Consider the following 15,065-nt stretch of genomic DNA (forward strand, 5'->3'; position numbering starts at 1 on the left):
TCTTTTTAAGTCAAACTTTAATTTATTGACTTTAGAATTTTTTGTGGCTTCAATTTTGCTTTATTTTAAATCTATTTTTAAAGGTAGTATTTTTAAGCTACATGTATAACACAACAATCTGTGGGATAAAATTTAGAATAATTATATTTGTAGTGTAGTGTTGATAATATGAAAAAAGAAATGGTGTAAATGATTTTAAAAAAAAATATTTACAGAAAGAGTCACTTTATCTCACATTTCTATCTAATTCTGTAGAAATTATTTTAACAATATCAACATTGTATATCTTCATTATAAAAAAACAAATGTTTTGTTCTTGTATGTACATGTTTATTATATTATTAAATGTTGTATGGCTACTCATATTTTATGTACAGTTGCGAGAGGATTATCTAAGTTTTTCTAACTTGTGTACAATCCATTTGACATTTTGTCGAGAAATACACAATAGTAGCTGTATATGATTGCAAATTGACGATCAACAGATTATTGATGGGGAGGTGTGAAATGGTCTTTTGTTTCCTAAACCTACAAGTGTACTCTAACTGGCTTCTAATTAGTCAACTGTGACTGGCAACCCCCAAAACAGAGTAGTATACATATTTGCAACACTATAATTTTTTTAATTTCAAAGGATCATAATAATATAATTGGGATTTGATCTCTTTTGTTGTAAATAAATATATATGATTTAAAATATAAATACATTTTAAAAATCTAACCCCTGTACAAAAGTATAATAATTTTCAAATGAATCAGTTTAATTTTTTTCCTAAAATATTTTTAAAACTTTTTATCAATAATAATATACACATTTATTACTATAAATGTAACATAAAGATCCATTTTCTGTATAAACAATATCAAATTCTCAAAATAAAAAAAAGTGCCGTTCTGACTTTTCTAAAGTGCCGTTTTGACTACTCTCAAGTGCCGTTTTGCATATTTCCTAAGTGCCGTTTTCACCAGGTGCCGTTTTGACTTGTACCCAGAATTTCCTCGTAAACAATTCACACAAGATTCTTAGAATATATGAATCGGGATAATTCTGCTTAGAATGATGTTACAGAGAAGTGACAAAGTACTTCGTAGCTGCAGATTAAATGAGTGTGCATGTCTACAAACGGATTCTTTGTGAGAAAATGTTCAACTTCACAAATCATTCTACTTTCAGTTTGTAAACGGCAAACATGTGTCCGACGTCGACTCGAAGGGGCACACTAAAAACGGGATATACTAGAGACCTGATATTTACCTGACGTTTTAATTTTTAATTAAATGGTAATATTGAGTATTTTAAATTACTTATGTACAGACTTTATTACTTCGAGGCATATGCTATACAAAAATTCAATTGTTTGGAACATTTACAGACAAATTTGAATCAGGTCAAATCAGTGTTTAGTACATCGCGTCTTTAGTACCTTCCTATTTCCCACAATGCCGCGCGTTGTTTACAAACAAGCGCGAAAAAATCCTCTAAACTTGGTACTAATATTATTGTTGTGTACATCATCACATTTTAAAATTATTTGAATAAAAAGAAAACAAAGAAACACCGAATCAAAACTATATCTTTTAGATGCATCAACTAAAAATGTGCACATGTATGCAGTAAAGGCTTGGCTGGCTATAGTAGACAACTTGTTCCTGAAAGGTTTCTCACATACGTACTTGTTTTATAAAAAAAACAATTAAATATAGCTGGAAGTTTATTTCTTTTTATATCAAATGACAAGATTTTATAAGTTCGAAATTATTTCAGTCAAACTTTTTCATAATATACCAATATTTTTAGCTATCAGAAAAAAGCGTGTATGAGCTAATATGTTTTACGGTGTGACCGTTGGGGCGAGCGCAGTTGTACCATCAAAAACACTTGAGATCAGCCACTTCGAACGTCAAGCCGCACGAGACATCTCGACTAGCTGTGACGTCATACGACGTCACAAAGCTCGTCGGAGCTTACGGAGACAGCCGAGCGTCTGTTTGAAACTATAGAACTAGTGCAATTTTTGTCGAAAAACATTGCAGAGTTATTTCTTGTTTCTTTGAAAGATTTCTACAAACTGAAAGCCTGATATTTGCATTACGTTATTATTTATTTATTTATTCGGCAATATTCGCGCAAAGGACATTGGGTAGTGCAGGAATTCTGGGAATGTTGCACAGAGAAATTTGGCTGACGTATGTACAGATTTCAATCCGAATTTCCTCTGTTCTTACACGTTAGTCAATTGAGCTCGCTTCGCGAGCGTCGCTTCGCGACGCTCGCTGCGCTCGCTATTAACCCCTAATTATAGGGGCCAGCCCCTTTTCGTTAATCAAATATGAAAGCTCTCGTAATTACCCACAACTTTTGTAATATATTTCTTACCAAATTATTCTCGGTTTAAAAGTTATTACACAAAAAGTAGCAAAAATTCAAAGAAAAAAAATTACTAAAATTTGCCGTTTTATAGCTTCAAAACTTTAAGAAATCAGCTATATAATTTTATCGTTGTGCACATCTACAATGTATTGGCTACAAGTTCTCCAACTTTCGTGTAAATATCTTATGTCATTTTTGAGATTTTCAGTGGAAACGAGACATCAAAAAATTTCAATTAAAGGGCAATAACTCACAAATAAAGGCATGCATCAAAAAACTGAAAACAGGTTTAAATAGGTTTAACTACAAGCTATCTATCCTGAAAGTTTCATAACGATCAGTCCAAAGGTCTTTGAGAAATCGCCTGTCAAAAATCGAGCGGGAAAAAAAAAGAATAATAAGAAACAAGAGAATAACAGTAGGGTCTTCCGAAGGAAGCGGAAGACCCTAAAAAGAAACCGAACGAAAACAATAAGGTCTTCCGTTGGAGACGAAAGACCTTAATAATAAGAAACAGTACTATAAGGTCTTCCGTGAAGACGGAAGACCTTAATAATAATAAGAAACAATAGAATCACTATAAGGTCTTCCGTGAAGACAGAAGACCTTGATAATAAAAGTGAAAAAGAAACAATACAACACCAGAACGGACTTCCGTTGGAGACGGAAGACCCTAATAATAATAAGAAACAACAGAATTGCTATAAGGTCTTCCGTTAAGACGGAAGACCTTAATAATAAGAAACAGTACAATAACTATAAGGTCTTCCGTTAAGACGGAAGACCTTAACTAGAGCTCTTCCTTAGACCACAGGAAGTTGTTATGTAAAATGTCATTGCAAAATCTCAAAGGGTTCTCGAGATATTGTGTGGAAACGAAAGTGTTATAACAGACAGAATTTGATAATTTATGACCTTGATCTTTGACCCTTTGACCCCAAAATCAATAGGGTTCCTTTTTAGTCCATAGGGAGTTGCTATGCAAAATTTCATTGCGAAAGCTCAAAGGGTTCTCGAGATATCGTGTGGAAACGAAAGCGTTACAGACAGACAGAAAGACGGACGGACAACCCAAATTAATATCCCCCACTTTTCAAGCGGGGGACAATAATAGACTGGGTTACATGACGCCATCTAAAAAGGAATTCTTTTTTTTTTGGTCCTGTTTTACTTGTATAACTACCAATCACAGGGCTTTAATCAAATACTTCTGGTTTTTTATTGTACATAGTTGTGTATTATGCCCTCTGGACCTACTCCAGGTTACCGCGTGTCATTACCTGTCATCATTGGAACAATTCCCCTTCATTCTTCTGTTAAGCAGTACCAAACAAATTATGGAGTCACGGCCACGGAACTTACTACATTGCCTCAGTCTGGATCTGGAGCTACGCCTATGAGTTTGCGTGAGTAAAATCAGGAAATACCAAATTTTCCCAATTTCTTGGGAAAAAAATATTATACAATACATTATTTAATTTTTTTCTCTTATTTTAAAAACATGATGTAATTATAGCTATTATTATACATGTCTGTTAAAACGTTATTACAGAAACAATTGCCTATCTGGGTGTTGCTAAAACGCGGAATGGAAAACGGAACGGAAAGCGGAACGGAACGGAAAACGGAAAATCTTTGTCAAACAAATAACATAGATTCAATATAAATCAGGTAAAAGAGCAATATTCTTGTTGTAAAAGTCATTTATAATAAAAATGTATTGGTAACTATTATATATTCATGAGTCATACACACCCTCCGTGGAAATTATGCTACTGAAAGACCCCCCCCCCCCCACACACACACACACACACAATCACGAAATAGGATTTTCGTGTTTGGGCAAAGGACATATCCCCCTTTTTTTGCTTGTCAAATTTGTTATATGTTGGAATTTTTTCTGACCCCCATCTCCTCTTTCAATTTGTTTCCAATGTCAATGTCTGGAAAGACAAGAATAACTAATTATACTAATCAGATTATGCACGAAGTGTAGAATTCGGGAGTCATGAAAGGGGGGTTGCAGGACCGGATCTGTGTAGGGGCCCACAGCCACATTAAAAATTGATTTATTAAACCTTATGTACATTTGGACACAAAAGGGGTGGGGGGGGGGGGGGCAGACCTATTACGAGTCGACTTCTAAGACCTTTCCCGGGAAAACCCACCCCTTTTGTGTCCAAATGTATTCATGCAAGGTTTAATAAATCAATTTTTAATGTGGCTGTGGGCTAACAGATTCTGCAATCCTGAACCCCCCTTTCATGACCACTACACTTTGTCTAATCTGATTAGTATAAAAAAGCACTTTTTTGGCTTTCCAGACATTGACATTGGAAACAAATTGAAAGAGGAGATGGGGGTCCCCAAAAATTCCAACATATAACAAATTTGACAAAAAAAAAGTGGGGATTTGGCTCTGAAAAAGTTGCCACCCCCCCCCAAACACGAAAAGGATATTTCGTGATTGTGTGTGTGTGTGTGTGTGTGGGGTTTCTTTTGGACTTGTCAACTTTCCACGGAGGGTGTGTAAAAAAAAATATAATAGTTACCAATAAATTTTTATTATAAATGACTTTTGAGCACCAATTTTTTAGGATTTCGTTTTACCTGATGTTATATTGAAATATCTATGTTATTTGTTTGACAAAGATTTTCCGTTTTCCGTTCCGTTCCTTTTTTTCCTTGAAAATTGATGCCCGCAATTGATGAAACCACAGATAGGCAATTGTTTCTGTAATAACGTTTTAACAGACATGTATAATAATAGCTATAATTATATCATGTTTTTAAAAGTCGACTTCTAAGACCTTTCCGATGAGCGGGAAAACAAACTCATTTTTTACAAGGTCATTCATGCACACATATGTGCCGCAAACAAACAAAATTTAATTTCAATGAATGCAAAGATTCTGCAATCTGAATTTATCTACCACAACTTTGTCTATCCAGAAAAGGACTCTAAAAAGCACTTTTTTGGCCAACATTACCTTTACTATAGGAAATGTTCACTGAAAGGAAGGTTCCCCCCTCCCCCACTTTTTACCACAGTATAGTGTTATCAAGGAATTATATGACAAAAATTGAAAGTGAAAGTAATTTGGCTCTGAAAAAGTTGGCCACCCCCCCCCCCACGAAATAGGATTTTCGACCTTGGGCGACATCAACTTTTGTGGGTTTTTTTTGGACTTGTCAACTTTTTCAGGTAAGTAAAAAAAAATTTTCTCTGGTTGGCCCCCCACTTTCAAAAACGATGCTACGTGCCTGTTTATTAATATTCGTTGAGCACCAATTTTCAAGGATTTCGTTGTTGAGCAGATCCATGAATTTAAATGTTCATTGAATTAAGAAATATGCTATTTATTTGTATAGGCAATGCTTTTATCCACGAAATTACGTATCTTCGAAAACGTCCTTTTTATAGAATCCTTGAAAATTGATGCCAACGACAATTGATGAAACCACAGTAAATGTAGTAAGTTAGTGTAAAAAAAAAAATACTGAAAGATGTTGGGAGTTGGAACATATCCCCCTCCCGAATCAAACAATTGTCTTCTTTTTGTGTTTTTTGCTTGTCAAATACTTTTCAAGTTCGTTTACCCACCCATCCCCTTTTTCAAACTCGATTCTATGTGACTGCTATGTTAGCGACCTTTGTAAATAAGAGACTGAGCATGACAAAATCAAAATGTATTTAATAGTGCGGGGTTTAATGTGTACAAGATATATCGTTTATGGTATAATTTGGGTATTTCAAGTGATTTAATCTAAAATAATATATTCCGTTTTCCGTTCCGCGTTTTAGCAACACCCCTGCACCTCTAGGCTACGTTATGTAAAAGACTACTTAGCACATTTTATCGAAGTTGGGCGAGCTACATTTTTTGTAATGTAATACTGTCGGCGTTCCAGGTTAAAGTTTTTGGAGCGGATTTCTTTGCAAGTACTTCTATGCCTTGTATTAATCAGAGATACATGGAGGATGCTTTTAGTATGCTATTGTGCAAGTCTAGGATTTAGATGCTGCAATTTTAGCTAAAGAATAATCAAGTTAAGGTTTATGGAAAAGATTAAAGTTTTTGAAGTAAGTGTTATTTCTAAGTAACGGTGAGCCCTATGTGGACCAAGTAACTGTACGTCCTATATGGACCAAATTAAACTTGGATGGAGTAAAACTTTTAGAGCAGATCTCATTTATTTCATTACCTTTAAGGCATTCGCTGACCAACCTTGCATGAATGTTACATCAAAGGATACACGCTACTTTACTTGCGTCGGATTCTGGATCTGACCTACATTTTCCGATGAATGACCATGTTAAATTTGAAATTCAGATCTCAAGTAACTGTAAGCACTATATTGACCAAACTTGCAAAAATGAATGATGATGCTGGATCTGACCTACATTTTCCCGATGAGTAACAAGGTTCAAGTTTTTTGAGCAGTTTCATTACAATGAATAGAAAAGGACTATGTGAATCAAATTTGCCTGGATGATGCATGAAGGAATACACACTCTGCAACTTGCATCAGATGCGAGATTTGACTTACATTTACCTGATGAGTGACTAGTTTGACGTTTTTGATTAGTGTAAATATAAATATCTTGCATGTTGACGTACTCTTCCAGCATGTTGACATGACTTATTTTGCTTGCGGGGGGGGGGGCAGAAATCTATTTTATGATACAAATCAAATGTAATTCTTAAAAGTATTTCTCGATGTTTCAAATTATATATGAATACGATACAGAAGATTTTAAATTATCTAATTTTAATGCGATCCTTTTCAGCATCGCCAAGATACAGTGAATATGTATTTGGCAAAACTAGCATCCGAGAAAAGGAGGACTCTAAGCACACGATGGGTGAACTGGACTACGCACCGATGTATACGTACTATAATATGTCCAACAAACCGGTGGCAGATCAAGGGAAATAATAAGGATAAAATGTATTATCGACCGCAGGAGCAGCCGATTTTGTATGTGAAGAAGGAGGAATGAGGCGTTATTTTTTCATTGCATCGATGAAATTAGTCCTTATTGATAACAAAATTAAGTCATGGATAAAAATTAAAAATATATAGGAGTATATATTGTCCTAATGGTTGTTATTAAGTTTCATTTTATTTTTCATTTCTCATCAGGTGTCGATTTGTGATTTTATTGAAAATGTGTTAAATGAACTGTTCCCGAAGATGAAAGTTCAAAAGATATAGAAACAACACTTGTTGAGTTTCCGGATATGAATTGCAGTGCCCAAAATAAGTAATTGTAAAAGTGTTTATGAAGAAGTGAAGTTTGTTTTGAATACATTAATTACAGGTGCAAATGACAGAACATCTGAATTATCACAGACAAAGATCGATGATACTGGTGTGTGAAGTTTGTTCGTCATTTTCTTTTCTTGGCATTCAGACCTTTTTAGCAAAATTCCTTAAAATGCTAAAATGTAATATATTTTTGCCGCCAATTTGATGCTTTGCATCAGTTTTAAAATGTGAACATGTCATCAACATAATAATGAAGTGGTTATGTTCAACATAGTCTGGATGTATAACGTTGCACGTGATCGTGGTACCTTTTTCTTTAATCACCCTGAACTCTTTTTAAAAAAATCCGACAATGAAATAAGATGTTTCAGATGTTTGTTTTTTCTCTCTAATAATTCATTTTGCTTGTATTTTGGCATCATACTTTACTAATTTTCAACAACTTATTTAAGGTTTGATGTGTATGTTAAAAGTTTAACTACCAAAAGATGCTCAATAAAAAAATAAGCATATTGTATTTTTTATCTTTTACAAATTTTACAGCGTAACTAGATCTAGATTTAGTTTGTTAGTTTATACACATTTATACATGTGGCTGCCTCTTCGAATGATGGGTATTTTCTGAAGAAAAATAAAATCGTTGCCTTTCTGTTATTTACCTTCGGTCTTGCATTGCTTAAGTTAATTGCAAAAATGTATAATTCTTCTTCCCTATTGATAAAACATTTCAAGCTCAGACCCAGGGCCATTTTTAAAGGTACTTGGACACAGATTTGAAGTTAATATTTTCTCATTTTTTCTGTATAATATCACGAAATATATATTTTAATATTAGCATTTCACACAAAAATTAATTAAAAATCTTATTTCATTTAAAAGTTATTAAAACTTTTATTTTTTTGGCGGGTTTGATTGACACATCCTTGCATTTTCACAAATTTTAACTTTATTCTTAATCCTTAGGAAAAGTGGCAATTTTGATGTGTTTTAATGAGAAATATTAAAACTTTTATCAAGAAAAAATTTTTATTCAGAGTAGAAATGTTAGAAAGCAAAACACCTTCACAAGTATCGTTATTCCGAACTAAGAGATGCGTACAGAGTTTAGCAAATCGAGCACGCTCGTGTTATGCACACAGTTTTTGTAAACAGGGCTCGAGTTATGTTATTGTTTATATATTTAGAATTCACCGGGTGCATTCAGTCGTCACAGTCTGCTTACCACAACTGCACGGACTGACAATATATTGTGTGTTTGTTTTGCTTTCAAACGTGTCTACTCTGAATTATCTGGCTTATAGTATTAATATTTTTCATTTATACAAAACGAGATTGCCACTTTTCCTAAGGATTAAGAATAAAATTAAATTTGTGAGAGTGCAAGGATATGTCAATCAAACCCGCCGAAAAATTAGAAATTTCAATATCTTTTAAACGAAATAAGATTTTTAATTAATTTTTTTGTGAAATGCTATTAAAATATATAAGTCGTAATATTATAGAGAAAATAATAACTTCAAATCTGTGTCCAAGTACCTTTAAAAATAAAATGGTCATTAATTTGATGCAATCCTACAACAGCAGACCTACACAGTTTTATGCCTGCTGTTTTGAAGGAATTAAGTATATTACCATTAAAATGTATTCATTCAAACAAAAGGCTTATTGGCCACAATGTTCACCTGAGTAACGTTGGAGCTACATGTGTATTGTTTTTTTTTTATCAGCAGATCCTCCAAAATATATTCCTATCAAATGCTCTGATCACGTATTTTAAGCCAACCATACCCCTGAGTTTATGATTGAACAAACTTGAATCAACTCCACATGAGGATGTCTCATATAAATATAATTGTTATACCTTTAAAAATTTGTTCCTATACAATGCTATACGAAAAAAATCTAACATTTCTAATGTTTTGTTGGGCGGGCATAAAAAAGATGTTGGACTGCTGAGTGAGATGTTGGACCGGTGGATGAGATATTGGACCGCTTACGTCACAGAATGGGTGGAACTTATTTACATTTTCATTCGTTGGTGTTCAAAAATGACGGACCTGAGGTTTCATCACGGAAGACAGTATAGACTACATGTACGAGGGGTCATCAAAAAGTTCGCAAACTAATTGAATAACTTCCATACAAGAAACAATATTTGGTTTTAATGTTGATTATATTTTAAATTAATCCTCCCCGTTTTAATACACACCAACCACCGTTCTGCGCATGCGTGAATCACGTGATATTGGCGGTCACGTGACCCCCTCCGTAGCGTTCTGTCACAAAAGTTAAAAGATTTTTCCGAGTTTTATATTTCTTTCCATGTGAGTTAATTTTTATGACAAGAACAGTTAATTTGTCAGAAATGGTCATATCTCGGCAACAGAATGGGTGGATAATAACATCCTTTCCAAAAATAAGCATGGCGACCATTAAAACACAAATCTTCTGTCTCAGGAGAGACCTTTATTCAAGGTGGATAGAGAATGGGTGCATCCTTTTTATCATATCTAATATGTTTAAAATCTAAAGTAAACGATATCTTAGGTATTTAATACTTATATCATTGTTCAAATATTCAACTATTTTTCAAAGTGCTAATTGGAGGTCTTTGATAGCAAATTGCTTAATTAAAAATACATATCTTTTCAAACTTGCTTTCACTGGGCAAGATGACAAGTATCATTTTTAAGCATCAGCCTTCCTTCATTAAAATGATTAATCCAATCATTAATTGAATTTATAGGAAATCAATTATCTCAATAAACTGTGTACAAATTATTATATGATACTGTAGAGGGATTTCTAAGATATTACAATAAATTGTACAGTCGTTTGTTGAACGAGTTCGACTGAGACAACCATTTTTCGTCACAAGTGACCTAAATAGTGACGTCATTTTCACATTGTGACGTCACAAACAAGGAGAGAAACTTTATTCAGCATATGCTATTTATAGACCTTGTGTATGGCTATGTGTGTACCGAATTTCATTCTAATCTGAATTGTGGTTTTGTAGATATAGAGATAGTTTGCGAACTTTTTGATCACCCCTCGTATGTCAAAAAACTAAAATGAAAGGTATAACAAAACATTTATTGACTTGATGTTCTCGAGCAAATGCGTTTTGTCGACCGACCCTCGAACCAAACTGTCTGCCTTTAGCCAAACGGCCTCAGGCAGTTCGACGAAACGCATGTTGCCCTCGAACTCAGTCAATTATGTATAATGTTAATAAAATATGTCTTTGCAATTTTGAGAAACCATTTTAGAAAATTTTTCATATATATATTTCGATGTAAAACTGCTCGCTCATTGTTTCCAGCCTTAGTCCCTGAATCATGATTTTAACAAACTTGAATCCATAGTTAAAGGGTGCTTTAAATTAAAACTGTCTAATGATGACTTTATTGTTCTTGAGACAATTTTTGAAAGATTTTTTGCTGTTTTTCAATATGTTAAAATTTGCTAGCCTATGGCTGCCCCACCGTAACCCCCGGTCCATGATTTAAATAAACATAAACCTGCACTACCTGTTATGCTATATAACATATATGCTTCCATATAAGATTTTAAGAAAATTTTCAATTTAATCATCAGCCTCAACCTACCCACAGGGTCATAATTTGAAGAAAAAAATCCAAATAGATATGAATAATCATGGCTTTGCTCCTGAGAGGAACATTTTTAAAAGATTTTATTTGGTACATTACCAACTTTCTTTCTTTTTCAGTTTAAGTGGTCATGAATCTTGAGATTTTTGACCATTTTGCAATCTGAAGACTAATATCCTGGATTGTGGCCACCTTACCTGCTTTGTTATTTCTAATTTTACACTCTTTATTTAATAAATCATTTTTAATACCTAGGCTACACAGTTCTTTTGTTTACACACAGATGTTTTAATCATAACTCTTTATATACTGGAGTATTTAATACCTAGTTCTTGATATTGAGGACATTTTAAAACAAAGTGAAATTAGTCCTCTATCTCATCTGATTCATATATATACTTCACATTTCTATCTTTTCTTTTCTATGTTACTATACCTTCCCTGATCTATACTTAAAATCATGCGTAAATAGTCTTAGACGAATAATAGGTAATATATATGGAACGCCATCACTGCCTTATAGCATAAAACTATAATCTATTCATTATGTCAATCTATCATTACGTGATGTGAACATATCTTTACGTTATGTCAATTTTTTATGAGGTGATGTAAAAATATCTTTACATCATGTCAATGCTGCATTACATGAAGTATCCATTATGTCGGCACTTTATAACTTGAAGACCAAAGTTCATTATGTGACGTGAAAATATGTTTACATTGTGTTAAAACTTTATTACGTGAAATGAATGTTTCTTTATATTATTTCATTTCTGATTGCATTACGTCAAGTTAATTTCGTTTTACATGTGTTCTATGATTAAATTTATCATTACATTAAGTCAAAGTCCATTCCCTTTTGTGAGTGTATATTTCTATTATAGCGAAGCATTATTACGTGATGTTAATGTGTCTTATTTTACGCCGAGGTCATCACAATATGAGGTGAATACATCTTACCTTTATGTCAGTGCTTTATTACGTGATGTAAAAGGTTTATTACATAATGTGAACATATATTTGAGAATCCCGGCGTTCCATATTATATCAACACTTTAACGTCAAAACTCCATTCCTTTATGTGGATATTTAATAAGAAATATGTTAACTCTTTCTTATGTGATTTAAAACTATCTTTACATTGCGTTAATTCTTTATCCTGTTGATTAAAAATGTTCATTACGTGCTGTAAAATACATTTACATTATGTCAAAGTTGATAATCGACTGGAAGGGGGGGGGGGGGAGGGGCTGATTAATTAGGACTAATTACAGACACGTTATATGGGGGGGGGTCTGACTTCCTCTTTTTTCCGACATAACATTATCATAGAAAATGTTCATTGAAATTCAGCCCCACTTTTTGCTCAAGAATAAGGGTGATGTAGTTATTTTGAAATTTTTTTTTAGGACTGATCGAAATTGGACCCCCCCCCCCCTTTCACCTGAAATAGGATTTTCGAGTTTGGTTTTGGATTTTTTTTGCTTTGCTCTTGTACGTTACTTTTTTTCTGCCTGACAAACCTCCCCAACTTTCAAAAACGATCCAACGTCACTGGAATTAGTCATTTTTCAACCATTCCAGGACCAGAATTCTGTTATAAAAATCTACCAGTCCCTCACTTAAATTAATTGACCATGCCTTAGTAAACATGGGCTCATATCAATGGCGATCTTGGGTTCTTGAAAAGAGTAGCTATAGGGGGACGATATGGTGTCTAAGTTGGGGATCAGGGGGTGAAAGCCCGGAAGCTCTGGGGCTTTAGATTTTTTTTATAAGACGCTTATTTCAGTTATACTTTATGTAAAACTAATGCAATGTCCTACAAAGTAAAACCAATTGATTAATTTCATGTATATTTTGGTCGGCGGGATCCCCCCTCTCCCCACCGACCCACCAGTGCACGTATGAAATACGATGTGTTTACACTTTTTTTTTTAAAAAAAGGAGGGTTAAAGGATAAAAAGCTTAGGACAGTGTTTTGTAGTTAGATCAGAAGTTTCGGACTTTTCAAAATAATTCAAAATAAAAAGAAAAATATTGCTGCATGACACATACGGATTAAACAACCATTGAATTTCGGCGTTAAAAAAAACAATCGTCAATAAAGATTCCATGGGAACATGATCCTATTTATAAATTTAACCTGATATTTAATTAAGAATTAATTAAGTCTTGTGTATATATAATGTTAATATTTAACATATGTGCATGTAATATTGAAAACACAAAACGAACTTTTAGGCATAACCTAAACCTTACGTCACACAATAAAAGAAATATTCTAAGATGTACTGACAAGAGGCTAAGCATTTTAGACACAATGTAAAGATACAATGGCATAACATAATAATGATTTGTCAAAAAGTAAGGGAAAAATTGACATCATGTAATAATTCCCGTTGTCATGTAGCATATTGATGACATAATATAGTAAAGAATTGGCCACATGTGACAATTTTTTCACATAATGTAATGAAATTCTGACATCGTGTTATAGCGACTTGATATTGAATTAAAGATAAATTCACATCATGTAATGAACTACTTAGACCATATAGTAGAGAGTACACATAATGTAATAATGAGTTGAAATTATATAAAAACATCTTTACACCACGTAAAATTGTCTTGACTTAATGTCATAAAGAGCTGATATAATGCAATAGAAGATTGGGCGCAATGTAATTGAAGTGCGAGTTAATGCCATAAAGACTTAACATAATGTAATGGAAAGTTGACATAACGCAATAGTAGTGTGTGTGTCATAAAGACTTAACATAATGTAATGGAAAGTTGACATAACGCAATAGTAGTGAGTGTAAATGTCATAAGACTTAACATAATGTAATGGAAAGTTGACATAACGCAATAGTAGTGTGTGTAAATGTCATAAAGAGTTGACATATAATGTAATGGAAAGTTGACATTAGTAGTGTGTGTAAATGTCTTGACATAATGTTGTACTCAATGCAATGGTACTGTAAGTAAATGTCACAAAGTGTTGACATAATGTAATGGAAAGTTGACCTTACGCAATAGTAGTGTGTGTAAATGTCATAAAGAGTTGACCTAGTACTGTAAGCACAAAGTGTTGACACAATGTAATGGAAAGTTGACACAATGCAATTGTAGTGTTCTGTTATAAGGCAGTGTTAAATGTATTCTATACTTTGAATGTAACGACGTCAGTAGTACGAGTGTGGTTGTTCATCAACTATTCATAAATCAGCGAATGTGGAATATCTAACGGAAAGGATATCACAGTTCGCAAAATAACTTAAAATACAGGTTCATACTGGTCCAAAACCAGCGAAAATCCAAAGGGATAGGGATAGGGTTTACATTAGGAAACATCGGGTCTTCATGCTGGGTGTTATATTTTTATCCGACTGTCAAAGGATGACAAACAATAACCTGCTGAAAAAAAGGTTGAAAACTTGAAAACATGATTACCAGAAATAATCTGTAAAACGTTTACAAGTTTTGAAATAAACTTATTGTAGAACGATTTTTTGTGTCTTTGTGTGTTTTAAAAGAGATTTATAAATCTATGACCAACTTAATTTTGTCTTTATTTGTACCAAGCATCATGTAAGACAACCTGTCACATCTTCTGTGTGCTAGTTGTCATGACCGGGATATGAAGGGAAAAATCGGCAAATAAGTGTGAAAATAATGGCCAAGGAATCAGAAAGAAAAAAATTCTATTTCTTCTAAAAATACAATTCAGTCTTACAAGCAAAGACAGAACAGTTCATATTGATTGTGTTTTTATCAATTTTTTTTTCACTTCTAACTAT

At 33.3% G+C, this 15,065-nt stretch overlaps 1 protein-coding gene across 1 annotated transcript; it reads left to right on the plus strand.

The window, feature by feature from the left end:
- The first annotated feature begins 3,606 nt into the window (after positions 1-3,606).
- On the plus strand, positions 3,607-7,315 carry LOC134282283 (uncharacterized). The gene is made up of 2 exons (XM_062764694.1): positions 3,607-3,777; positions 7,164-7,315. The coding sequence occupies exons 1-2, from the start codon at positions 3,612-3,614 to the stop codon at positions 7,310-7,312; spliced, it is 315 nt and encodes a 104-aa protein (XP_062620678.1). The 5' UTR covers positions 3,607-3,611; the 3' UTR covers positions 7,313-7,315.
- The last annotated feature ends 7,750 nt before the right edge of the window (positions 7,316-15,065 follow it).

The sequence above is a fragment of the Saccostrea cucullata genome, unplaced genomic scaffold (assembly GCF_032062105.1).
Source record: "Saccostrea cucullata isolate Sc308-1 unplaced genomic scaffold, CSIRO_AGI_Scuc_v1 ctg14319, whole genome shotgun sequence".
Lineage (NCBI taxonomy): Eukaryota > Metazoa > Mollusca > Bivalvia > Ostreida > Ostreidae > Saccostrea > Saccostrea cuccullata.

What these genes read in the sequence shown, in the direction of transcription:
- LOC134282283 (XM_062764694.1), top strand. Translation starts at nt 3,612, where the DNA reads ATGCCCTCTGGACCTACTCCAGGTTACCGCGTGTCATTACCTGTCATC. An exon ending in AGCTACGCCTATGAGTTTGC is followed by an intron (nt 3,778 to 7,163) that starts GTGAGTAAAATC and finishes GATCCTTTTCAG; the next exon opens with CATCGCCAAGATACAGTGAA.